A 26,647-nucleotide genomic window follows, 5' to 3' on the forward strand; every position below is an offset into this window, starting at 1 on the left:
AGTGGAAATGGGATTTGTCATAAAAGCTTCAGTGTCATCTGGGATACCTTCCCAACTGCTGCTGTTGGCACTGCAGAGGTCAAGGGGGAACTAAAAATAAAACAACACTGGAAAATTGACTTGCCTTGAACAAATCGAGTGGGTAGAGAAGATGGTTAGGGAAGGTGGAGAAGAATCTGACTTATAACTCCTCCATCCTCTCAGTGTTTCCCCAGCTACTGTGTACCTTTACAGAGATGGGTGGCTACACATGCTTCCCTAGGTATCTGAGGGACTTCCATCTGTAGGATGCAACCCGTTTGATTGCTGGATTATTTCTCTCTTCCTGGCATTGCTGTTCTGCCTGCTCTGTTGTTACTACCTGATGTTGATCTTTCAGGCCAGCTGTTCCCACAGCATGTTGTGTCAAGTCAGTGTTGGCTTCCCTTGGCTGTCCTTGCAGGCCACCAAGGGCACCTTGTCCTCAGACTTCGAACTGCTGCTGCTGTAGGTGCCTGTGTCTGATTCACTCCTCCTCCTGCACCCCAGCTGGGCAGGTAAAAGCTTTCACTAAGCTTCCTTTCCAGCCCAGGCAGTGCAAAATCTTTGCAGTTCATTCCCACTGATCGTCGGAGGTTTTTTTTTTCAGCTGAAGTGACTGTAAGAGCTGGGAAGTCGCAGAAATTTTTCATCCAGAGAAACTCTGCTTTGTCACTGAGGTCCGTGGGACCTGTGGCCATGGGCCATGGGATGCTGGAGGCTGCTGGGAGCATTTGGTTCAAAATACAGTATTACAGATGTTGGAGAAAGAGTCAGAACTTCAGCCCAAACGCTGTTTTGAACACAAAAGCTCAAAGGCTCCTCTGATAGAGCTGATGTTCAGGGATTTGATGGGGGAAGCCATGGCTGGGTGCTGCCTGTGGCTGCTCCACACCTCAGCTTCCCAGTCTGTGGAATTGGAGAGCAGTGCCCGTATTGAAGAAAAGCTGCTTGGCTCTGCCTATGGCAATGAAGGACTTTGTTAACAATTTTTTTCCTCTAGGTAAATGTTTGCCCTGCCTGTGGGGTCTGGAGAAATGGGTCTGTGTAGCTGAAGCTCATTCAGAATGGGAAGATGCCTCATTAGCTCTCAAATGAGGGGAGGAGGTAACAAGCAGGGATATTTAGACTCCCTTGTTAGGAGACTCAGGGGTCACATGACCTGCCCCAAATCCTCAGCCTCTCCCTTTTCTGAGAAATCTTGTGATTTTTGATTTACTGACTGGCTGACCCCAAAGCCTCATTGCAATCAGAATGATGGCACGAGGCTGGAAAGAAATCAGACTGCTGTGTGTCTGAAGCCAAGTGGGAAGGGAATTGCCCGTCTGCATTTACAGACCCCATCCTAGCCAAGCAGACAATTGCTTTTTGAGGGATTCCAGGTCTTGCATGTTAATATGTGCACAAATGCATGCAAATCCTATCTTAGGGAGTGCAGCAGAAGCATTGCATGGCCCGGCAAGGCCGTGGCATTCTTGCTTCTTGCTTTGTCTGGAGACTGAGCTGCTCCCTGATACAGCCCATTTATTTCCATCCCAGAAGAAACAAGTGAGAAGCAGAGATAAGCAGGGCTGGTAGGTGATAAGGGCTGTTTACCGAGTTCCTTCTTTGTCCGAGAGGAATTTTAACATTTCTGCCACAATTTTAAACTCTGCCTTCGTTCTTGCTGTTGTCAGGAAGGGGTTGAGCTCTTGCACTGCCCTTCCTCAGAGTATCTGCAGATCCCAGCCTGGGCACACTTTGCCTTGGTGCTGTTTGCTGCCCTAGGTTCTGCATGCCCACTCACCAAGCTGGAAGAGGAGAGCCCTGCAGCGAGGAGCTTTTCCTACAGGCAGGGGTGTGCTGCCCTCACAACCCCAGGGAGTTCCATCCTGCCTGTGCCAGCCCAGACCCCAAAAAACACAGGCTATTTACTGGAAGAAGTAAGCTTACATGGCTCTTTTGCTGGAGCTACTCACTATTTGCAAGGACCCCCTTTTCAGGCTGTCCCCCATCCCCGTTCCCTGTCTTTTTAGCTCTGCTTCTGCTTTCCCAGTTTGGAGTCTGCAGGTTTTTCATAGCAGGGAGACCTCATCTTTCTTCAGAAAGCTGGGGTCATGCTCACAGCTCTCTCCAGAGCCTCTTGCAAAGCACTAGTGTTTTCAGCGTGGTTTAGCTTTTTGTTGGTGCCATTGCTGTGATGAAAGGGCTGTGGGAGACTCCAGAGATGGCAGAGGCTGTGCTTTGCTAACCACGGCACACAACAAGGGACTGCCTCATCTCAGAGACCTCAGGGGTCAATTGGGTTCACATAGAGCTGTATGTGGGTGGACACGGGCTGGAAGTGTGCTTCTGCATCCCAAGTGAGAGGGGCTTGGGAGCCAGGTTCTCTGATTGGTGTGTTGGGCCCTGTTTGCTTCAGATTTCCTGTTCTCATCTGTACAGAGAATAGGGCTGGTGGTGGATCTATTTGCACTGTCCCCCTGCACCAGCGTGTGGGTGGGGATGTGACTGGGGATGGGGGTTAGAGCCTCCTCTGAGAGAGGACTGGCCACTGTGCCAAGAGCAGCACGTAAAAGCAGCCAGTGCAAAATAAAGCACATCCATCTTGTAACTTCATGACATGAAGCACTGGCCTTGAGGAGAAGAAATTTTTCAGTCTGTTTTTGAGCCGTTGCTGCTTTGTACCATGTGAAGTCAATTCAAGGCAGGCTCCTTTCCAGCTAAATCTGACACCAGGAAATGTTCTTTTTCTCCCCATTTGCTTCCCGCCGTCCTGGCCCTGCTACAGGACAGCTCTGTGTGCAGCTCCGTGCCGAGCAGCCCTGCCGATGCTCCCCAGCCCGTGCCTCCCGCAGCAGCCTGGCTGTTGGCTGGCTCCTGCTCCTCTTTCCTCCCTTCTTTCCTGCTTAGCAGCTCCTTTATTTACCCTCCATGCCTAAAGCCAGTCGTGCTGTCAGCTCTCTTTGCTTCATTGGGAAACACAACTTAATTGGTTTCTCCTCACCCGCTCTCAGCTCCTGGAATGAAGTGATGCTTCAGGATGTCCCCAGCTTTTAGTAACATGTCCGACAGATCTCCAGCCTTTTGTCCTCGCTGGTGTTAGAGATCTTTCTGAGTCACTTCCCTGAGACAAGCTTGCAGACCTTTCTCTGGGATGAGAGCAAGGTGGAAAGGCACAAGAATGAAGCTGGGATTTCCAGACAGTGATTGGCGTTAATTTATCTGTGCTTAAAAAACACCTGCCCACGTTCTTCTCGAGTTGTGTGAGGTTGCGCAGGCAGCAGAAGTTGCTGTTGCTGAAGCTTTGGTGGTGGTGAGGTGAGGCTTGTTGTGTGGCCAGAGCCAAGCTAATGGGCTTCCCTTTGCAGGAGGTGCCACCCCACCTGGGCTGCGGGGCCCTGTGTGTGGTAACGTGTGCGGCACACTGAGCATCTCCAGGCTCTGCTGCTCATCCCGCATTAATAACTAACGAGTTGTTGCTGATGGGAGCAGCCAGGCAGGCTGCCAGCCAAGGCTCTGCTCCTCTCCAACACCCACCAGCTCTCCTCTGTGGCATCAGCACCCACAGCACATTGTCACTCTGGTCACTGCACGCACAGTTGGGCGCTGACACGTGCATTGTCTCACTTTGTGCCGCTCCGCTGGGCGTGCGGTGAGGGAATACTGGGGTTTTTTTCCAATTTCATCTCACATTTGAAATGTACATTTTTATATTACATTTTTACTACAGGGAATTATTTTTAATTATAGTGAGCTGGAAGAGGATAAAATAAAGTTGAGTAAGTGAGACATATGTGAAGAAGTCATGGAAACCTGATCATAGAAGTGGAAAGACACTCCTAGGACACTGGGTATTGTTCCCATGAAACGGCATATCATAATGTAAAGAAAATTGTAATTAAAGCTGTTAATCTTCTGCTTTTAATGAGGGGAAAGGAAGGAAACTGAATATCTCAAAGGTAAGATCTTGAATTTTGTAGAGTTTGCCCAGGGAGGTGGCAGGAACCCCATGATTGGAGATGATCGAGTTTTAATGGTGCAAAGTTGTCCTGGCTTGGGGACATCACTGCTGAGTAAACAGGCTACCTGTGTCATTTTCATCCTTTGTTTTTCTGACCAGGGAAGCCACTCACCAGCAATACCTCCTTGCCTGGGATGGGGCAGGAGGGAGGGTGGGGTAAATCAGCTTCCTGTATGTGGGGTGAGCTGTAGGATAGTGGTGGGACTGAATGACCTCTGGGGTCTACTTGATCATACATCTCACCTATTCACTCTTTGACACTGTTATTACAAGTCCTGATTTATCTCATTTATTAAAAGCCAAGACCTCTGATGCTCTCCTGCCATCTCTCATCTCCTGGACAGGATGTGTCTAGACGGGAAGGAGGCAGAAACCTGCAGGCTGGCTTTTTCCACTTTGGAGTGCTTATGCTCCCAGCATTGCTCCTATCCAAGCATGGACTGTTGGGTTTGTCCCCCTTTGGAGCTTGTGATCTATGTCCTGAAAGTTAACATTTGGCTAAGAAGTCCTAAACTCCATTAGAATAACTATCCCTATTGCCGAATCTGGGGCTCTGGAGATATGAATTATTCTTAACATTTTGTTGCCTATTGAGCTGCTTCTTAATCCTAGGCTGAAATGAGATGGAGACAGCAATGAGAGCAGTGGTTTTACTGAGGCAGAGCGCCCTTCCACGGTAGCTGATTAATTAAAGTATTCACATGAAATGGTACCTTGATTATTTTTTAAGGAAACAGCCAGAGGCGATGCCAAGACTCTCCGACTGGACGCAAACCAGACGCTGGGGTGTGTGGGGGTCGCTGTGTGGTTTAGATCTGATGAAAGGCAGGAAATGGGAAAATCTGGCAAATCTCCCTGGCTTGACTTAACGGAGCCTCTTGACTTTTGCTGGAGTGCATTTTTTGTGCTGTAATGGCCAAATGGAAATTCAGACTTGAAGCTGGATCTGAGTGCTGGTATGCTTAGCTGGCTTGTACACAGTGGTGAAAAAGAAGGAAAGGTGTTTGAAAATTCCAGCCCCTGGATTTAACTGTTGCTTCCCTCTGAATTCCTTTGTTTTACATTAGAGCAGAGAAACCTGCAATGGCAGCGTTGACTTTTCCCTTGCTTTTTGTGTGGTACCTTATTATTTCTGAGATGTCTCCCTTCTGCTACCCAAGTGAAATCTTATCTCATTCCTCAGAAGTCAGTGGTGCTTTATTAGTGCAAATTAATTCAGAATCCTGTGTGGTTGCTTTAAAATAGACACCATTGACCCAGCCTGTGGAAGAGCACTGAGTTTTCAGAAATAGAAGCCAATTTATCAGCATTCCCTTTAACCTCTTTTTCTTTGTTGGGGGATGTTTTCAGCCAGGTTTGTCCTTCGCTGTTACCCTGGTGAAGGGGTGCGATGATTAGAGGGATGGAACACCTGTCCTATGAGGAGAGGCTGAGACAATTGGGATTGTTCAGCCTTGAGAAGAGAAGGCTCTGGGGTGACCTTATTAGTACCTTATCAGCCTTTCAGTACTTGAAGGAGGCCTACAGGAAGGCTGGAGAGGGACTTTTTACAAGGGCATGTAGAGATAGGACAAGGGGAAATGGATTTAAACTGAAACAGAGTAGGTTTAGATTGGATATTAAGAAGAAATTCTTTACTGTGAAAGTGGTGAGGCCCTGGCACAGGTTGCCTGTAGAACTTGTGGATGCCCTATCCCTGGAAGTGTTCAAGGCCAGACTGGATGGAGCTCTGAGCAACCTGGTCTAGTGGAAGGTGTCTCTGCCCATGGCAGGGAGTGTAGGATCTAGATGATCTTTAGGTGCCTGTGAAGAAAATCTCACAGACCACAAGCTGCAGGAAGAAGAGCCCCTTAAAAGAAGTGTTAAGAATAAGTAATATTTGCAGTGAACTAATCTGATGGCTCTTAAATTGCAACCTGTGGGCTGTTCTTTCGTTTCTTCTTGTGCTTTCCTCCCTATTTTGCTGAGCTGCAGCAAGTGCTGCCGAGCAGGGTGGTTAAGATTCCACTGTAGTGTGACTGTGGTTTTTGTAGCCTTCCTTAATTTAATTTAGCTTTATATGTTCAGACTATAATCAATTTTTATGCTACTTTAATAAGCAAATTTATGCTATCAACATGCTAAAGGGACTTGTCATTCACAGCTTCCCAGTCAATCAACCATTTTCCCTATTAGTGAAGTGCTCAGCTGTCCTAAATTCAGTAACAACTCTGCAATTACAGCTGGCATGTCAACCTGCACCAGGCGGGTGCATGGCCCTTGCCTGTGCTGGCCCCTGGAAATACTCCTCGTGGTGCAGTAAAGGGACAAGCAATTGCATATCCCAAAACATTGGGCAGTCTGACTCAGCTGGATTGCCAAGTGTTATTACAGCAAGTATGGACTTTTATTTCCTCCCTGTAAGAGACAAATCCCGCGTTTGGAAATGCCTGAGCATAAGAAAGGGTTGAGTTTAGTCTGAAGGCCAGCAACTGACAGGAATCACTTTGCTTTCTTATTTAAAGTGCAATTCACTGGGGCATCTCCTCTGTTTTTTTTCTCTCCCCCTCTTGCAGGAAGATTTGCCTTCACTGTAAGTGCTCCCAGGAAGAGCACATCGTAACAGTTATGCCTCTGGAGATGGAGAAGACGGTTACGAAGCTCATGTTTGACTTCCAGAGGAATTCCACTTCTGACGACGACTCAGGCTGCGCCCTGGAGGAGTACGCGTGGGTCCCGCCCGGCCTGAAGCCCGAGCAGGTAATGATGACACCACCCAGTTACCAGAAAATAATTGGTTTAATATGTCCTTTGGAAATAGCTTTCCTGATTTTTCTTCTAGGGGTGCAAGCACGTGGCTGTTTCTGGGTGCACTAGAGAGACTTGCAGAGACAGATCTGGTCTGAATGCACAAATGGAGCAAAATGCACATGTGATCCTTGCAAGGACCTGTGGTTTTCTGCATCTGTAGATGTAATTGGTAACTGAGAGAGGGGAAGCAAAATACTTCCAGGATGGGATTTGTTGTGGTTGTGCAAGGGAAAAGATACAGACGTATCTACTTATGTTTCATTGGGGAAAAAGCAATGGGACTCCAGTGTTCCCCAGGGACTCAGTGCTTATGTTCTGCCCTCCTGGACCACTCCCTCTGCGGTCAGTCCAGGGCAGACAGTCAAACCCGGTAGATTACTCTGAAAAATGGGCCAAAGGCTTTGTGGTTTGGGTTTTTCAAGCATGATGTTTGTGCCTTACTGGAAGGAATAGCTCAAATAAAGCTCAAGTCTCTCGATGCAGGAATTGAGCGGGATGGATTAGACCTCAGCGTGCTGTCTGTGCGGAGCAGGCATTGATTCTACTCCTTCCAGTGTACATGATTCCTTTGGTTTTTATGCTGGTCTTTTACGTGTTCAACTCAGAACTTAATTTGCAGAGGAGATTGCAAAATGAGCTTAGCCTTGATAATTGCTATGGCAATCATTTTAAATTGTGTAAGGAGGCTGGGAGAGGGTGGAAAGCTTTCATTCTTACTGTTGTAGTTGCTGTCCTTAAATACTGTGTTTTCATGAGCTTTTATTCAGACCGGCTTAGGCATTTCCTGAAATATTTTGGCACCACCCGTAGGCTGTAAATATTATCTGTCTGATTAGAGAAAATCCAGTTGTTTGGTGGTTTGGGGTTTTTTTTCTTGTCTTTATAAGCCTTGCTCAGCCTTCGCTTGAAACTCCGCAGCACCGTGTGTTTCATTTGCTGCCATCCAACCGTGCAAATCAGGCAGCAGCCTTGTTTTCTGTCACCTTCCTTATGCTAGAGGCTCCCTTTGTGCCTCCCAGGAGGCACAAGACATGGTGTGTGGAGAAATACAGATGGTCCTGAACTAGCTCTGCTGGTCCTTCATGCTGTGGGGACCTGAACCAGTTGGGTTTGGGGAGTCCTGTTGAAGGATCAGACCCAAGCTGGTGCCACCTGCTCTCTGCACTGTTTTCTGTCCAGGCGTGACAGTGGCTTCTGGAGCCCAAGCTGGCCCACGCTCCTGTTGTTTTGAGTGGAAATACAGGTATTTAGTGACAGGTGGCACCTGACCAGGTAGATGTGGTCTCTAATTACAGCGTGGCACAGACAGTGATTGAAACCCACTTTGAGCATGGTGGTGACATATTCCAGAAGACCTGTGTTCTTCTTTGATACCTCAGGTGCTCTTTAAGTAATACTGTGCTATCAGGGAGTTTGGGATGCTCAGGAGAAAATAGAAGTCCATTAGCTCTATCAATAGCTACTGACGTCTCGTGCATTACCCAGGTTAATGTACTTTTAGGTTCTTCCAGCATCTGTTTCTTGCAGAAGTCACAGTGCTCCTCGGTACAAACACTCCTTTTCTCATTACACTCCTCGGTCTGCGTCGCTGGGCCTTTTAGCAGATTTACCACTTCAGACCTGTCTCTAATCACCATGGAGATGAAGAGCAGCCGTAAGCAGAGCCAGAGACAGGCACTGAAATCCATCCAGCAGAGCTCATTCACCAGCCCTTCTGTAACTTTTCACGTGTTAGATGAGCCACTAAGGAGACAAAAGCAAGGTGTGACTTCCCTGGGCTGTGAAAGAGCCACACTGAAGGGCTGGGGTTTGTCCCTTGGTGAAGAGCAGCACCCTGAATTTCACAGAACCATAGAATGGTTTGGGTTGGAAGGCACCTTTAAAGATCATCTGGTTCCAACCCTCCCTGCCATGAGCGGGGATGCCACCCACTCACTAGATCAGGTTGCTCAAAGGCACATCCAGCCTGGCCTTCAACACTTCCAGGGATGCAGAATTTCTCCAGGAGTTATCACATGGGCAGGGTATCACAGGGCTGGGAGTGTCCCCGTGTGCAGGAAGGGTCATTTGCCTCCTGAGGGGTAGGAGGTACCTCTGCAGTGACTCTCTGGAGCTGTGCAAGGCTGCAGACAGACCTGTGACTTTTTGGTCAATAAGTCAGGTATGTGCACATGATGTGGAGCCCCTGCAAAGCAGTGTGTGCTGTGGAGCAGCTGGTGGGCTCCACTCTGGCTGAGGACACTGCTGTCAGGCTGGGCTGAAAATACAGATTTGCAGGCAGAGAATTCTCCCTTCTGCTGTTTCGCCGTCTTCTTTTTTTGACGTGAAACAGATGAAATGAAACAACTTTTTCTGCAATATTCTACTTTATTAAAATCTCTGCGCAGCATATGAACTGGGGAGGTAAGTGTTCCCCTGAAAGACTAATGCAATTTTCTTATTATGCTTGGACGACAGCCTTCCTACCTCACTATTCTTGGGAGACAGCGTTCACGTCTCACTCAACGCAGCAATTTACAGGATTTCAGCAGGAAGGAGTTGGCCTGCAAACATGACATCGGTTTTTGGCAGTATCCACAGGTCATTTCAGAATTTGGAGAGTCCCTTCAATCCAAAGGTTAAATTATTAAGTGTCATCTAAAGGGGAATTGACTCAAATCTGTAAGGTTTCACTGGGTTCCTGGATTCTAATTCAGGCATCAGCTGGTCTGTGGTACCTGTTAACTAGTGAAAATTTTGTTGGTTACTCAATGCCCACTGCTGAAGAGAAATAGAAGCATTGGTCCAGTGTTCACAGATAATTGATCCAGACATTGCAATGAGGAGTGGAGCTGGAAGTTGTCCCTTTTATTATGACTCATCAGTGTGTAAGATTACAAAGTGCTTTACTCAAAAGCCATAAATATCATATATTTCTAAATATGTTTATAACACAGGGATTACGATAGCAATATAAAAAATTATAATAAGGTAGGATAAAAATTCATCCGGAAAACCAACTATCTGGCATCTCTGCTCAAGAAGAGGAGTATAAACTGGAAGGACACTGGAAATGCTATTTCTTTGAGGAGACTAGACAAGCTTGGTTTGTCCAGCCTAACAAATTGAAGGGTTATGATCACTCCCTATGCATTTAAGGAGGAAGAGCAGTTACTCAAGCTCCAACTTTGGCACATGAAAATAGATATAAATGGGCTCCAAATGCATTCAGGCAGGAAATTGGAAGAGATTTCAAACCATCAGAGGTGTAAGGCTCAGCGGCAACCTGCCAACAGGGAGAGCAATGGGTAAAAACCTGAGACTGAGCTCCATAAATTACAAAGTGATTAGAAAATGTGGTTTCTTGTAGTAGCAGTCAGCTACACAGGATGACCAGGAGGCTCCTGTGGGGTCTAATCCCACTTGGATTGGAACTCAATGAGAAGTTGTCTTATGGCAGAAGAGGGACTCCTCTTGTGGAAGATAAAGAGTGGCAGAGGTGGCTGTACAGAAGCTCTGGACTCAGGCTTTGAGAAATACTCTTTTTCTCTGCCTGCAGTTCAGTGGTTGGATAAAGAAATTACTGTGAGAGTCTTGAAATGGGCAGGCACTGATAGAAACGTGTCCTCAGCAAATCAAGATCCCAGACCGAGCCTGGCTGCAAAGTCAGGGGAGGCAACTTCAGGAGCCAGTTTGTCTGCTGGGGCTGGCAGTCTGACAGCTGATTCTCCCTGGACTGGCGTAAGTTTTGAGGGCAGATGCTTAAAAATAAGTCCTTTTGTGATGTGTTTTTCACATTTTTAGGCAAGGAAGGCATGTGTAAATACATGTGAATGTGCAGCCTTGAATTCCTTGGGCCTGTGGTTTGGAGAAATCCAAAGGGGTTATAACATGCCAGCTTGAATTTCTGAATACAAGGGATTTTTGAGGATTTCTGTCTTTATTGTGTCTCAGTAATAGGAGCAGCTGGTTATGGGCAGAGATTTCCAATTAAACAAAAGATGGAGCTCTACTTCAGCTGCGGTGCAGCTCTCTGTATTGCTCCAGCATGCCAACATTTGAGACCCTTGCGTGTGCCAGAAGAACTTACATCCCTCATGTTGTCAGTACAGTTGCTCTGGCTGAGTCCCTTAAAAAGTTACAAAAATCTCATCTGAACTGAAATCAGTTCAGGGGACCATTTTGCTCTAAGGCAACCATTAGAGCTTGGACCTCAGGAGCTTTGCAGTGGTGTGAAACTCGTAGCTGTCACAGGGAGTTTATTCAGGGGCTGACGTACATGTTAGTTCCTCTTCTGGGTCTTTTGCAAGACCTGCAGCAAGGGCTTGAGTTATAAAACCTCCAGGCTTCATCAGCTGCTGTTCAGGTCATGACGTGAGGAAAGGAGAGTGGAGGTGAACCTACACTGAACATGCATTTACACCTTACCTAAAGATACCCATTTTCACTGCCCTGGTGTGGTAGAAAGTACATTATCTGGGCCAGGCATCTCTAGGGGGAAATGTGTCTCATTTGTGCCTGTGGGTCATGGTCAAGTGCATTGTACCTTCTCGTCCTTTCTTGAGACTTCTCAGTTCAGCAAACTGTTTCACTCCTCAAGAGACTAAAGTCTTGCATGCAGCAAGGAAGGATTAAGACAGACGAAAGCAATCCTGTGACCCAAACATGTGTAGTAATGGGGAGCAGAGAAGCTAATTTATGATCTGGTAGAGGAAGGACAAAAGCCCCATGAAGAGCTCTCCCTTCCTGGCAGGGCAGGGTGGATGGGAAGCCGAGTGGGCTGAGGAGAAGCTGTAACTCATGAACCCCAATCCCAGGAGCTGCAGCTGCCTCTCATTTTGCCCCCTAACACACGTGCACGCTGGAGTATTTTAAGCCAAAAGCTGCATTTCAGCACATTTTTAAAAGCTCTCCAGTTTCACTTTGAGGTAGCGGTAAGTCCATCACCTTCCCAGTGAACTCTCTCGGTATCTAAATAGCCTGGCAGTTAGCGGCTCTTATTTCAAGGCTGGAGCTGTCTAAATCCAGCCTCCAGGCATAGGACTGTACCGAATGCTTCCCAGCTGCTGGATGGAGCAGCAGTCCCGCACATGGAACGCTTTTTCCATGTCTGATGCCATTGCTGCGTGACTTGGGGGCAGCTGGGGCGGGTTAGGAGATCCTGGAGCTGTTCCCTCTGCCCTGGAGCAGAGGGAATGGAGGAGTGTGAGTACATCCATGCTGCAAAAGAAAACATGGCAAAGCCATGTGTCTGGGCTTTTGCTCCATTTCTGTATCCTGGGGTGTTGGCCTGATCACGGTGAACCCATGGAAGCTGTTAAAATTACTTAATCCTTGAACAATCTTATTATGAGGGAGGGAGTCAACTGCTTTTGGTGGGCCACAGAAGTTGAACCACTTACCTGACATGGTTTACTCAGTTCTGAAATTTGAAGCAGCTGTGTGGTGGTCAGCAGAGGTGAGAGGCAGGGGAGGAGAAGGGAGTGGAAAAGGAAACTGAAAAACCCTGGACTACACAATATAAACTTGTCCTGGAGCTTTATTCCAGTGTGCAATTACAGCTTTTCCATGTTGCAGCATTATGGTAGTGTGCTACCCTGTGCCTTAGAAATCCAAGAGCGTTTTAAGTGTGATACACAGGGGAATGATCAGCGATGATCAATGCAGCAGATGATCATTATCACTCCTGATGCTCCAGGGGACCCTGAGCCCTGGAAGAGCGGCTCTGCCGGTCAGGACCTCGCAGCACAGACCGCTCTTGGATGCTATTGAAAGGACTGATCTGGCTCCTTTTAATCCAAATTCATTTTCTGCTTAAAAAAGAAAAAATCATGTCATACACTTTCACAAGTCTAAAACGTGTGGATGTACGGCCTTCATTCAAATGTTCCTCTTTGATGCCAGCAGGAAGCAATGTTTCCACGGGATCTCTTACAGACCAAAAGCTGCTCCAAAGGCTTGGCAGGAATGGATGTCATTCTCGACTGGGGAGCAGCAACGCTCAGACGCCTCGGCTGCCGTTAGCCCTGGGAGAGGAGCGTGCAGAGAGCCTGCAGAGCATGCCAGAAAAAATAGCACTTAGAAAAATTATTTTTCCTTTGTTCCCTGCCTTTGTCCCTCTGCCTTAGGAGTGGGTTTCCAAGAGCAAGCCCAACGTTGCAGGATGCCGGACTGCCCGGCGCCAGGGATTGCATCCGCCTCCCGCCGCCGTGTGCCGGCACATGGGCATGCTCGTGGATCTGGGGGGGATACAGGTCTTCTCTCACCTGGGATTTCAGGGTCTCGGGGGGCACTCTGGATCCCTCCGGGGTGCATGCCTGGCTGCATCCCCGTGCTTGGCAGACCCAGGCAGCAGTTCCCACTCTCCTCTCTGTTTCAAAGCATCTGGCCTTGCTGTAAGGATTGTTTTGCTTCAAGAAGTAAATAAGTGCTTTGTATCCTAGTGGCCTTGGAAAAGGAGGATGTGCCAGATTTGGGCCAGAGCACACTGAACCCGTTTTCCAGGCTCTCACGTGCTGTCATCTCTGGAGCTCATGTGTGAGCTGACGTGTACGAGCACTTGCATTGTTTTGCAGACACATTGGGAAGGTTATTTGCATGTGGCTTGTTTGGGATTTTTTCCCCCGTTGCTTTTCCAGAGAAGGCCAGCAGGAATGAGAGAAATACCAAAGCGTCAGATTTGTTTCTCGGTCAATTTTAAGTGCTCAGTGTAAAAGATCACTAATGCCTGATATGTGTTGTTCTGAAACCAGCACTGGGGAGGAGCAGGCAAGCCACAGGAGCAGCCCTGCTCGCCTGGGCCAGCACAGGCTTGTCAGAGCCACTGGCTGCCTTCCCCCCACTGCAGCCAAATCCTGTGGGAGCTCGCACGCAGCGAGCTGGGGACAGGGCTGCGACTGAGTGCACACACATCAGTGTGCTGACAGCTCCCCGTGCTGCTGGGCCACATCCCTGGGTGGTGTGGGATGGATTGCCAGGGCCATGGTACCCCAGCACGGTCCCAAGGGAAATGATACTGTCCTGGGCATGTCCAGCAATGTTGTGTGCCTGTATTTTGAACAGACTCCACTGTGTGTGATGATTTGCTGCGCTGTGCCAGAGCAGTGGCTGACCCACCAAGGTTCCCTTTTTGGGGACATCTGTGTGCAGACACCGCACTGCACACAGGCCAGCACGTCCTGCCCTCACAGGGCTCTTTGCAAAAACCTCGCAGATGGTTTTGCAGTTTGTTTGGTTTCATGAAAGCCAGGCGGGATTGCCCAGCTGGATGTGCCAGAGCTGTGAGGGCTGAGCAAGTCGGCACCCGTGCCAGGACACCTCGTGCTCCTTTGTAGTCCATCCCAGCAGCACAGTCATTCCAAACAGCCCAGTTTGGTGGGTGCTTTAGGAAGGGGTGTTGTACTCGGGGTAAGTACAACCAAACACTACTTCCCAACAGCAATTTGTGGCATAAGAAAAATGATATTCCCCCTCCACCTCCTTTAATTCACTGATCAAAGAGATCCTTCGTCAATAGCTTAAATTTGCAGGATGTTTGCAAACTTTTTCTTCTAGGAGGTGTAAGACTTTGCTCACAGACATGCTCATGTGGGTTTTGTCTTCGGTCACTCTGAGACTGTCAGGACAAGCTGCAGTCCTGCCTTTACTTAGCAGAGTCAGGGTAGGTTTGTAAACAGTCAAAGTTAAACTGGAAACACACCCCAAACCTAGGAAGACTGCAGAACACAAAGGCATTTGTAAACTAACGTAATTACTTTCCTCAGTGCCTTTGAATAAAGTTGGCTCCACTTTAAAGGCTTTTTGTAACCCTCATTTTACATTATGTTCTTTCCTTTCTCCTGGTTTCTTTCGTTTTTAATTTCTATCTCCCTCTCCTGTCCCCTGCCCCTTTCCCCTTTTAGCTTCAAGCAGCTGTTAATTTCTAAAGTGTGTATCAGTTTTTGTTAGCAAAGCTTGGTGTTTGGACATTTTCCTTTTGAAGGCGAGAATAACACCCTGGGAAGATGGAAATCTGCTGCGCTGGGTTCTGGCGGCGCAGAGCCTGTCCGTGTGCCTGGGAGATCTCCCCAGGGCAGGATGGGGCTTGCCCAGCTGGCCAGTGTGCCATGGCACCCAGCACCCACAGCTGGCCTGGTGTCCAGCGCACTGTCCAGCCCACCCCCCTGGCATCTGCGGCCTCGTGATGTTGTCTGAGGCCTTGTTTTAACTCACAGAATCACAGAATATGCTGAGTTGGAAGGGACCCACAAGAATCATCGAGTCCAACTCTCAGCCCTGCACAGGACCATCCCCAAGAGTCACACAGTGTGCGTGAGAGTATTGTCCAAATGCTTCTTGAACTCTTTTCAGGCTTGTATTCCAGATTCCTCTGCAGTTTCTCTCATCCAGATGTGAGTGGAGGTCAGAGCGAAGTAGTGGAAGTGGAGAAACTGAGGCTGTCCCTAGTCTGGCCCCACAAGTGGCTCCAGTGTGTTAATGATGCTTGTTGGGATAGTCCTGGGCAGAGCAGATCTGTTGTGAGGGACAGTAGGAGTGTGTAGAGCTGCGGTGTTGTATGGCAGAAGTATTTAATAATAAAACAGTTACAGATACCGCACGATGTAAAAAGGAAATGTTATCCATCCGGGGTCACTGCCCCTCACTGTTGTCCTTATCTGGGTGCAGCTCATGTTGCAGAGCGTGTAAGGGCAGTGAGGGGCCGTCTGCTGGTGCGTGGGGGGTCTGGCCCTGGTCCTGCAAGGCTCACCAGCCACAAGGCTTGTGCGTGATCCGAACCAGAGCTGGACGAGGAGGAGTTATTGTAATGTAAAGCAGTGACCTTTTGTGCAAAAGCAAAGTGCAGACTGAGCAGTTTTCATTTTTCAGCAAGTTAACATTTTCTGTATGCCTTTTCCCTGGAAAGCCAGGCTGATCTGAGAATCCCCTTTTCCTTCTTTTACTTTCCTTATTCTTGAGCCAGCTGCTCACTTGGCGGGTTGGAAATGCAGCCGGCTGAGCACAGAGGCAGGGGATGCTGGCAGCCTGTGGCACTGTCCCTCCCAGCCTTGGCTCTCCCATCCAGGGAGCTGGGTGCATGCCGTGGGAACGGGTGATGGATGGGAGACTTGTTATTTGCACAAGCGTGGCTTAACGTCAGCCTGGGCAAGGGGTGTCCTTTTGCTCTTCATCTGCACTCTGGATGGATCTCTTGGGATAGGAGCAATGCCCCAGGTGAAAGGATCTGGTTCAAGTTTGTCCCCAGGAAGGATGGTGGCTGGAGGAAGCCGTTGGCAGACATAAGGATTCCATCCTCTCCATGGGCACCCCTGTGGAAGGTCCCCCTGGCTGAAGCAGATCCAAAGCAAACCCTTTCAGGTTATTTCAGGCAACAGAACACAGGTTGCAGCCTGTTATATTTATTTTGTTTTGCTTCTCAAACCAAATTGCCCATCCCTGCCGAGCTATGTTGCTGGTCTGATGGGAACCAGTTCCTGCAGACCTGCTGAGACTAAATGGAAAACTTCCCAGCGGAAGCAGGAGCAGAACTGGGCACGTACCTCCTGCTGCATTGGGAAGGCAGCACCCAGGCTGCTGAAACAAGAAGGAAGAACCCCCAGTCCTTGCTTTTTGCCCAAGGTGAGCGTCTTAGGGCTCGTTGCTTTAGGAATTTGGCGACTCTTCAAAAAAAAATAATTTATGGTCTCCTTTGACTTCAAGGACTCAGTGGGCGAAAAAACTTCATTGCAAGAAATAAAAACACAAACTAACCCATGTGAGCACAGTGCAGAGCGAGCAGCCTGTTTGCACGTGGGGAATTTGGCAGGAGAAGCCAGCAGGAGTGTGTGCTGGCCGGGCAGGCGGCACGGAAGTCTGGCAGCCTAGTAAAGGATATGGCATGTGGGGCATCAGTGGAGATTTTCAATTGCAAACTCTGCTGCAGACTTGCTGCATAAACTCAGGGCGCTCATTTAACATTGTGATGCTGCAATTAGTCCTTTCCAGTGTATATATTTGCCACCTTGTGTAGCACATAAGAATTTAAGCGTTTTCAATGCGCTTTGATGTCCCTGGATGAAGGATGCTCTATAAATGCAAAGTAAGTATTCTAATGTACGTCGTTTGTTTTCTTTTTAACATAACAAAATACTTTGCAACCATTCTTTCTTTGACAGTTTCCATAGCTGGTGGGTCTGTTTCTGCTGTGCCTTAGCAAAACAAATTTAGGGTTTTGCAGTGGCATATGCTCAGCATGTTCCTCAGCTTCATGACACAAGCAGTTCCCTTGTCATCAGCACTGCAGAGTTACGGATGGAAATCTGCTAAAAATCTCCCTTTCTGGAAAACGTGATGATGGGGAAAGGTGGATGGTGACATCAGTTTGGGGAGGAACCATAAATTGAGAAAAGCACTGGAGCAGCTCTGCTTGCAGGTAGCTCTAAATGAGAGGAAGGAGTGAGATGAATGCAAAGCAATTATTCCTGAATAAAGACAGGTTTGAATATTTATTCTGGAACAAAAGGGTATTTCTTCCTGTGGAAGGTAAGTCTGTTTATGAGCCACCCCCATCAGCCTGTGAGCCCACAGGCGAGCTCTCTTACCAGCCAGCCCTGTGTGACCTGACCCTGTGTCCCCACCCCTCCCAGCGACACTCTGCAGCTTGTCATCCACAGATGCTGTGGGGCTGTGTGGGCAGAGAGGGCTTCTCTGGGGAGAGCCAGCCCAGGTGGTGCTTTCTAGGCCAAAGTCCAAAACATACAGCGAGAGAAAAAGCTGATCAGAAGCTGCTGCGAAGGAAGTGTCATTTGGGAAAAGCCCTGTGAAAGCTGCAGGCAGTGCAGCCACTCCAAAATGAATTGCTGTGAGCTGAGGGAGCATCTCGGGTCTAATCCCACCGCGGCAAAGGCAGAAAGCTGTATGTGCTGGCAAAACAGCCTGCATCTCTCTAGCCAAGAGCAGATTTAAGGAAGCCAGCCAGCCCTCTCCTCCTGCTCAAGCATCCAGAGGCGTCTGGGTCTGCAGAGAATCCCAGTCCCAGCTGAGCTCTCCCTTACCTTTACCTTCTCTTGGTTCTTCCCAAGCTGTTCAGCTTCACTGTGGCCATTTCAGCGCGGATCAGCCAGTGAGTCCCCTCCCGGTGCTGGCCCGGCCCTTGAGTGCATGTCTCAGGTGTGGCAGTCGGAGGAGAGACGCTGGGGTTCAGGGTGTGCTTCCTCTCCGGGCTGCACTGCGCTCCCAGCGCCGGGCACGCCGTTCTCCAGCCTTTTTAATAGCCGATTTTAATTACACGCTCTGAGACAAAAGAGGAAAAACTAAGCCTTCCAACAGATTCTATCTGCTGTTTACTTCCACAAATTGCTGCAGAAAAAAGCCCGGAGGGTTTTGATGGAGGTGGAGGCTGAGATAGCCAGCAACTCAGAGGCTGCTGGGGCGCAGCCTTTTTAACCTGCCCTGCCGAGGCAGGTGCCGACACATCCCCGCAGCCGGCACACCATGCTCACGCTATGGAGGCTGACCGAGCAAACGGTAACGCGCCCGCCGCCCTGCCGGGGCTGCCACCCCTCTTCCTCGGGGCAGAAAAGGCAGGAAACCCAGATCAGCTCCTGCCTGCCTTTCCATGCTCAAAGTCTTAGGGAAGACCCAGCGCCCGCTGGCTCAGGGGTTGGCTGCTGGCTGGGCATGGAGGCACAGGCTCGGCTGGGGAACCCCTCTGCAGTCCCCTCTCTTGCTCCGTAGGTGCACCAGTACTACAGCTGCCTGCCCGAGGACAAGGTCCCTTACGTCAACAGCCCGGGAGAAAAGTCTCGGATAAAGCAACTCCTGCATCAGCTGCCACCGCACGACAATGAGGTCAGTATCCGAAAAGTGTCCTCGGACATCAGCAGGGCCGCGGGTGGAGAGCGGATGTACCTCCTGGGGTTGCTCGTGGGGAAGCGTGGCTCATCCTTTCTCAACTCCTTCTGCTTCTTGGGAGGATTTACTTAAAAGTTTGATGATGTTGCTATTTAAGTGGCTGTGTTTGCTCCCTGCTTTGGTTGTGTTGGAGGTGGGGAGTTGTTTGTTTCTAAAGTTAAAATTTTTTCATCAGTTCTTCAGTTCTCTGAAATAAGAGCATTTTATCAGCCCTTGGGGGCCAAAGCCCCATTAAAAGTGGCTCGTAATGCTGTTGAGATCATCTAGAGACAAAGTTGCAAAAGCCTTTTCCCAGGTGCTGCTTCCAACTCACCTTGGGAGTGGGAGTGTGTGTGCCAAGGAGGGGCTTCACTTGGGCTGAGCCTCATGAGCTGGGAGAGCCTGGCAAACCAGAGGTTGAGTCAAGACCAGTCAGAGCAAATAAACCTTCTGACGTCTCTCAAGAACGGTGTGAGGCAGCAAAAAGGGTCTGGTCTTTTGACATCATGATCTCACCAGGGAGAACACTGGCTTCTGGTAACCCGCAAAATTTCCCTGTGTAAACAAAAAGAATCATTTTCATGCTGTTTCTGAAGAAGCCGCTCTGGAAAGTACATGCAGGTAACTTGTTTGATCTAGGTCAGATTTTAACAGGTTTGCCTGCGCGTGGCTGGGTGCCACGGGCACAGCACAGCGCTGCCAGCGCAGGGGGAGCTCCAGGCACCAGGAAGGGGCTTCTTCCTATAAACCTTTAGGCCCCAACCTGCCTGCCTGCTTCCCTGGCATCTGCTCGAAACCCACAGCCTCTGACAGCCAAAAATGTGAGAATAAATACACACAAATGCTGCTACTGCAGCCCATGTTGCTGCACGTTGGACACGCAAGTCTGCGTATATTTTCTGTAAATTGGCGGATTTTGCATCCAGGTTCTCCTCGTGCTCAGTTTTGCTCCTTTGAACATTCAAGTTGTGTTGGTTGCTCACATGAATAACTTTGCTTGGCTCCATGAGCCTGCTCTCCCAAGTAACAGAGACTGAATTGGGCATTGGTGCTGCACATGGCTGCCTTGACTCTCAACGCATACTCTCCAGTGAGGTGCAACCAGCCAAGAGCTAAGCCTGCAGGATGACAATAGCCAGGAAAACCTCAGAGTTTTATAAGCTTTGGGGAAATGGCATCATTCATTGTATCCTTTTATTTTACTTATTTCCTTATTACCTTCCAGTACAGAGGTTTTGGAAATGTATAGACTTGACCCTGAAACTTCGTCATTTGCACAGGGAAAAAGGGCTGTGCTCTGGAAATGCCAGTGAAATGTTTTGATGACCTCTGCCATAGGAGGCTGGTGGAGAAAGCAGGAAAACCATCATTCTGATTGCTGGTCTGGGTAGGACTCTGAGAATCTAACTTTTAAGACTTTTCTACAAACTGAGCAGCCAAAGAGCAGCCTTCCTCCTGCCCTTTCTTCTCATCTCAGCCTCTTGAAATGCTGACCAAACCCCAAATGACTGAAGGGGGAGGCTGGAGAAGTGCAGGTGTCAGGCCGAGCCAAGGGCAGAGGTTGCATAGCCCCCATGCAGAGGTTTGCAGGGCCCATGGGACTGCACCTTGCTGTCTGGGGAGCCAGGAACACTCCTAACACTGAGCATCACTTGTGTTTTTTAGGTCCGCTATTGCAATTCATTGGATGAGGAGGAGAAGAGGGAGCTCAAACTCTTCAGCAACCAAAGGAAGAGGGAAAATTTAGGGAGAGGCAATGTTCGGCCATTCCCTGTAACTATGACAGGAGCCATCTGCGAGCAGGTGGGTAGCAGTGGATGAACTGGCACTTGAATCACTCAGGTTAAGTGAAGCACCTCTCCTGTGAAGACAGGCTGAGGGACTCGGGCTTGTTCAGTCTGGAGAAGAGCAGGCTCCAGGAGACCTTAGAGCCTTTTCCAGTACCTAAAGGGGCTACAAGAGAGCTAGAGAGAGACTTCCCCTATCACAAGGGGAATGGCTTTAAACTAACAGAGGGTAGATTTAGATTAAATATTAGAAATAAATTCTTTACAGTGAGGGTGGGGGGGCCCTGGCACAGGTTATCCAGAGAAGCTGTGGCTGCCCTGCCCCTGGAAGTGTTCCAGGCCGGATTGGACAGGGCTTGGTCCTGGTCTAGTGGAAGGTGTCCCTGCTCATGGCAGGAAGAGGTTGGAACTAGACGATCTTTATGCTTCCTTCCCACTCAAACCATTCTACGATTTTATGAATCTCGTGGGAGAAGTGCCCGCCCGTGACCCCACCAGGTACGAGCACTGGGGTCTGTGAGGGCACATTTGAAGAGCACCCTGCAATATTTAATGTGGAGCAGTCACTTCAGCTCCTAGCTCTGTGCAGGGGATGGTTGTGAGAGCAGCTGGTTGGTGATGGGTGGCAGTGGGTTCCACCCACACACCCCGTTAATCACTGGCTTTTCTGACAGTGCGGCGGCCAAATCAACGGAGGGGACATGGCCGTCTTCGCCTCGCGAGCGGGACACGGCGTTTGCTGGCACCCTCCCTGCTTCATCTGCAGCGTCTGCAATGAGCTGCTGGTTGACCTGATCTACTTCTACCAAGATGGGAAGATCTACTGTGGAAGGCACCATGCTGAGTGCCTCAAGCCCCGCTGTGCCGCGTGCGACGAGGTAAGAGCCAGCTCACCCCAGCATCTGCCACTGATGCTGCTGCCTGTGGGGGTGGCACGAGAGGGTTCCCCTTGCTCACTGGGTGCCATCTTCCCTCCGTCCACCCTGGCCTCTGCATGGAGACACGGACATGAAATAGGATGGCTTGGCTTTGCCAGAGGTTCAACCAAGCTTTTCCTGAGGTTTGAGATATTCTTTGTTGCAGTCTGCCTAGGACTGTTCAGAGGTAGGTCCTTGTCTACATGCAAGGAGCTGGGGGGGTTCTGTGTTTCCAGTAGGAGCACAGCCCTCATGTTGTGATTTTAGCCCACGTGGCTGTGCGGTGGTCCTTCTTTCTACTCTGTTTTCCCAGAAGAAGCCTCTGGTGGGATGAGTGCTGTATTTCCTACAGTCAGTCGTGTCTGAGTACACAGCAAGCTGAAATAGGCTTTAAGAGAGGCGATTAACAGGCTATAGGAAGCTGAACAAATGGAATACAAAACTGATATAGAAAACCATACAGAGTTGTCTCTGAGCATTTCTCAAGTGTCAATCTCTGTTTAAAAGGCTGGTGAAGGAAATTGTTCTGGTTTTTAAAGTTACAAAAACCATAGTGTGGAAAACCATATGTACTATAAAATACCACGTCCTATCTTTGCAAGCATGTAATAGTAAATATCAAGGCTATATGCACTTCATATCTGAAGAGCATTGATATATGTATCCAATTAAATTTGTAGCATTACCAGTAAAAAAACAACCCCTAACCATTTGATTGGCCCTATTTCTTTGTGGCTTAAGCTGGGTAATTTTTTTTCATGTACTTTTTATCCCTGCAAATTCTTGTTTAAGTCTTTTATTTGGCTCCTTCTTTAACACTCTTTTCTTCCCCTGAAATATCCAGTGCTAATTGTGAGAAAGGTTAATTCAGGGCTAAGAGGATCTGCAGGTGAAAAGCTTTTATTGTGCCTTGTGCCAGGGTAGAGAACCAGGGAGCAGAGCTGGGGCTTCTTGCTCCCTTGGCTTGTCTTGGGAGTTGAGATGGAATGGGGATGGGAAACAGAGACAGCAAGAAGGCAGCTGCTGAAAATATTTTAAATGGCTGCTTGACCAGCTCACCCTTTAACAGTGCTCTGTGCCTCAGTTTCCCCGCTGGTATAATGACTGCAATGACCTTTATAAGCACACAGAGCAGGGTAGTGGTGACTGTGAGGAGCCAGGGAGCCCTGTCTTCTCTCACCCCCATAGAGCTGCCAGTTCTCCTTGTGCTTTTGCTCATCCTTTGTGCTCGGGTCCCTGTTTCAGAGATGGGTAAATGTGTTCCAGTAAGTGGCTGCTCTGTTCTTCAGAAGTCCACCAGATCGATAGGTTGTGTATAAGCGTGTTTATTACCCTGATCGACCCCGTCAGCTGATGGATGAGCTTTGAGCACGTTACTGCAGCTCTGCCTTAACGCTTTGCAGTCCGGGCAATAACTCGCTCCTGAGGTATTTGCATTTTAATGGATTTTCCTAAGAAAGGATGGATGCCCCTGCCACAAGCCAAACCATGGGAATTTCTCACGCTGGGCTGGGGTGGCTAGCTGTAAAACTTGGAGGTTGTATGAACAAACAGGCACAGCTGCCGTGCACTGTGGGGCAGAGACACAAAGGTTGGTGTCCGCGTCCCAGGACCCCTTTCTGACCAACTCTGCTCCACATCTGTGTTTTCCCCCCAGATCATTTTTGCTGACGAGTGCACCGAGGCCGAAGGGCGGCACTGGCACATGAAGCACTTCTGCTGCTTTGAGTGTGAGACGGTGCTGGGGGGGCAGCGGTACATCATGAAGGATGGCAGGCCCTACTGCTGCGGCTGCTTCGAGTCCCTCTACGCCGAGTACTGCGATACCTGCGCCCAGCACATCGGTACGTGCCGGCAGTGCCGGAGGGCAGTGGGGCAAGCCCCTGCTTTTGGGGGGTTGTTTCTGGCAAGAGCTGTTTCTTTGAGACTTCTGCAATGCCATGGGGCTGCAGGCAGGACTGCCTGTGGCTGGGATCTGCTCCAGCCTCTTGTGCCCCTCTCCCATCCCACCGAGGAGGTGGCACAGTGATTTGTTTGGTCAAACCGCTGTTTATCCCTTTCCATAGTCAGAGAGGGGAGGATTATTAGAGGGTACCTCAGGAGCTGTGGCAGCTAGTGAAAGCCTTCCCTGGCCTAATATAATGCACGCTTTTTTTCCTTTAAATCTCATTTTCCTGTGAACAGCCTGGCTTTTCAACACAGATTTTTCCCATCCAAGCTTGCCAAAGGATCAGTGTCAGAAAAGATGCTTGTTCATTAGGCATCATTATTGTTTCTGTTTGCCTTTTTAAATCAACCCCGCAGATAGATGTTCTCAGACAGAAAGAAATAACGCATCAGGGTCCATCTGTGTTTCTAGAACAGTGATTTAAAACGCACTTTATTCAGGGGGATATGCTGTCCTCCAGCCGGGTGGGCTGGGAAGCATCTTGCTGCTCTCCCCAATCCCCTTTGCCACTTGGCTGAGCACTTGCTTGTGAGCACGCAGGCAGCTCTTCCTTAGCCCATAGAGGTGAGCTCACGTGTGCAAATATTTCATGGGCTGCCGGGAAAGAAAAACCAACCATTTTGCTCTTGTGCAGTGGCCAGATGGCACAGGGAGGGGAAATTCAAGGGCTTCGGTGAAGCACTTGGGAGGCTGCGTTTGCTGTGACCTGCAGCACATCCTTCCCAAAAGCTCAGCTGCAGAGCGGTGAAGAAGCAGCTGTTAACGCTTCTCACACGCTCCCTTCTCTTGTGCTTCCCCATCTGCTGATCTTCAGTCTGACCAGCTGGCTGGAGCCTGCTGACTGTTAGTTTTTCAGGGTGAAATCCCTGTTTTGGTGCATATTTGCACATTTCTAGCAAAGGAGGGTCTGCAACTATTTTGCTGCAAGTTGTTTATAGCAGCCATTAAGTGTTGTGCTTAAGGGCCATGTAAATCAGAAGCTAAGCATGTACTTGTAAGGCTTGGGTTGGGTAGGTGAAGATGGGAGAAGGGAGGCTGCGCTCCTTCCTCTGCAAGATGGCTTTGGGCAGTGGAAAAGGAGCCGATAGAATCCCACCCACTGTCTTGTCTCTTAATTGCCAACAAGTGCAGCACTCCAGTCTGTATAAAAGCATTTTTCTCGTTAGAAGGGGAGAAAAAAACCTGATTGCACTAAACCTAATTTAGGCTGGAATAAAACAGACCATTACCACACTGCTCATTTATAAGTTATCTGGCAGCACTCGGCCCCCCAGCGGCTCGGCCGCGGCGGGTGTGTGAGCACACGCTGTGCACACAGGGGGTGCAGCACCCGCCGTGCTGGCCAGCCCTCGCTGTGCATGGCAGTTTCTCAGGTAACGAGGGCTTTTGCCATGAACAGCAGTTTAAACAAGTGGATAAATGTTATAATTGAAACCTCAGGAGCTTTGCTCACAGTCTCTGACAGAGTGCAGACGTGTGCCCCATGGGGTTTTGCTGGTGGGGGACAGACTGTCTGCATCAATTCCCTTACTGAGCCCAAGGCAGGCTGGTGAAGCAACCCAGGAAATGTGGCTGGGTGCAAGGCAAGGGTGTGTGTTTGACCCCTGAGGCCAGCTCTTTCCATTCCTTTTTGGAGAAGGGGCTCCAGAAGACAAAATAAAATTGGGGACGGGGCCGTAGTAGCAGCAAGGGACAGGGATGTCATCTGTTCTGTTACATGCTTAACCAGGGCAGCACAAATTCCTCATTATGATTCAGTTAGAGGCTTTTTGTTTTTTTAAATAGCAGCATATTATTGCTTTGACTTCAAGGATTTTATGGAGAACTTCTTGCATTCCTTTGCTTTATGATCGGAAATATCCCCATTTAATACAAAATAGCTTGAGGCATGGTTCTGCTGCCTTTCCTAACATTGAGTAACTCCCAAGCAAAGGCCTGGAATTAGAATTGGGAGGAATTATAAATGGGATTAGTTTCATGCATTGGAGAAACCCTGAAAAAAGACCTTTGAGACTGAGGCCAAATGCGTGTCACTCACAGGGGATTATAGAGTCATGAAATGCTTAAGGTTGGAAGGGACCTTAAAGACAATCTCATTCCAACTCCCCACCATGGTCAGGGACATCTTCCACTAGACCAGGTTACTCAAAACCCTGTCCAGCCTGACCTTGATGCAGATGTTAAGTGACCCTGACACTGTGCATCTTCCCCCTCAAGGTATCGACCAGGGCCAGATGACGTACGATGGCCAGCACTGGCACGCCACCGAGACCTGCTTCTGCTGCGCCCAGTGCAAGAAGTCCCTGCTGGGACGGCCCTTCCTGCCCAAGCAGGGGCAGATCTTCTGCTCCAGGGCCTGCAGCATCGGCGATGACCCCAATGGCTCCGACTCCTCCGACTCGGCCTTCCAGAGCGCGCGAGCCAAGGAGTCCCGCCGCAGCGCCAAGATCGGCAAGAACAAGGGCAAAGGCGAGGAGGGGGCACGCAGCCCCTGCAACCAGCTGCAGGTCACCTCCAACCGTCTCTCCACCGATGTGGACCCGCTGTCCCTGCAGATGGATCTGCTGAGCCTGGCCAGCCAGACACCAAGCCTCAACAGGGACCACTTGTGGAGGAGCCGGGATGAGCTCTATCACTACGGTGGCAAAATGGAGCAAAGTCAGTCCCAAACGCCCTTGCAGCTTCTCAGCCAGTGCAACATAAGGACCTCCTATAACCCCAGCCAGGTCCCAGCCTCGCAGCCGGATATGTGGGCGAAACATTTCAGCAACCCAAAGAGGAGCTCCTCGCTGGCAATGAAGAGCCACGGCGGCAGCTTCATCCAGGACTGCAGAGAGGACTACTACTCTGGGAGGCTTCGCTCGCAGGAGAGCTACAGTGACATGTCCAACCAGAGCTTCCCTGAAGCCAGAGGAAGTGTCAAAGTCCCCAAGTACGAGGAGGAGGAGGAAGGTGGGATGCCGACACCGCAGTGCCGCACCCGTCACCCCATCAATGCCCTCAAGTTCACAGAGGACCTGACTCCCACTGAGCAGACTCCCCGAGGCTCCATGGAGTCCCTCGCACTCTCCAATGCAACAGGTATGTCACCCCTGCCCCTGCTACCCATAGACCACCCCAGGATGCCCTCCATGTGATGGACTCCCTCGTGCTCTGGGTCAGTGCCATGGCAGGAGTCTTCTCATTACGAGGGTGACCAACAGCTTGGGGACCACGGCTCGGTGACATGGGCTTGCCTGCCTGGCCCCAGTGTGCCTGGCAGCCTCTCTCCCTTTGCTTGCTTGTTTACCAAATGCAGGGCTTTATGGATGGATGGCCTTTCTGTGCAACTCAAAAC

The 26,647-nt window shown here is 49.5% G+C and overlaps 1 protein-coding gene across 2 annotated transcripts in view; it reads left to right on the forward strand.

Annotated features, from left to right (window-relative positions):
- Nucleotides 1–26,647, forward strand: part of PRICKLE2 (prickle planar cell polarity protein 2) — a 104,697-nt gene that overhangs the window by 65,985 nt on the left and 12,065 nt on the right. For both annotated transcript variants that reach the window (XM_050312705.1, XM_050312706.1), the window contains 6 exons: nucleotides 6,577–6,760; nucleotides 18,503–18,616; nucleotides 20,324–20,461; nucleotides 21,120–21,323; nucleotides 23,020–23,206; nucleotides 25,528–26,391. In XM_050312705.1, coding sequence (XP_050168662.1) covers nucleotides 6,577–6,760; nucleotides 18,503–18,616; nucleotides 20,324–20,461; nucleotides 21,120–21,323; nucleotides 23,020–23,206; nucleotides 25,528–26,391 — 1,691 coding nt within the window. The remainder of the gene's footprint in view (nucleotides 1–6,576; nucleotides 6,761–18,502; nucleotides 18,617–20,323; nucleotides 20,462–21,119; nucleotides 21,324–23,019; nucleotides 23,207–25,527; nucleotides 26,392–26,647) is intronic.

The sequence above is a fragment of the Myiozetetes cayanensis genome, unplaced genomic scaffold (assembly GCF_022539395.1).
Source record: "Myiozetetes cayanensis isolate MyiCay16 unplaced genomic scaffold, myiCay2020 scf18, whole genome shotgun sequence".
Taxonomy (NCBI): domain Eukaryota; kingdom Metazoa; phylum Chordata; class Aves; order Passeriformes; family Tyrannidae; genus Myiozetetes; species Myiozetetes cayanensis.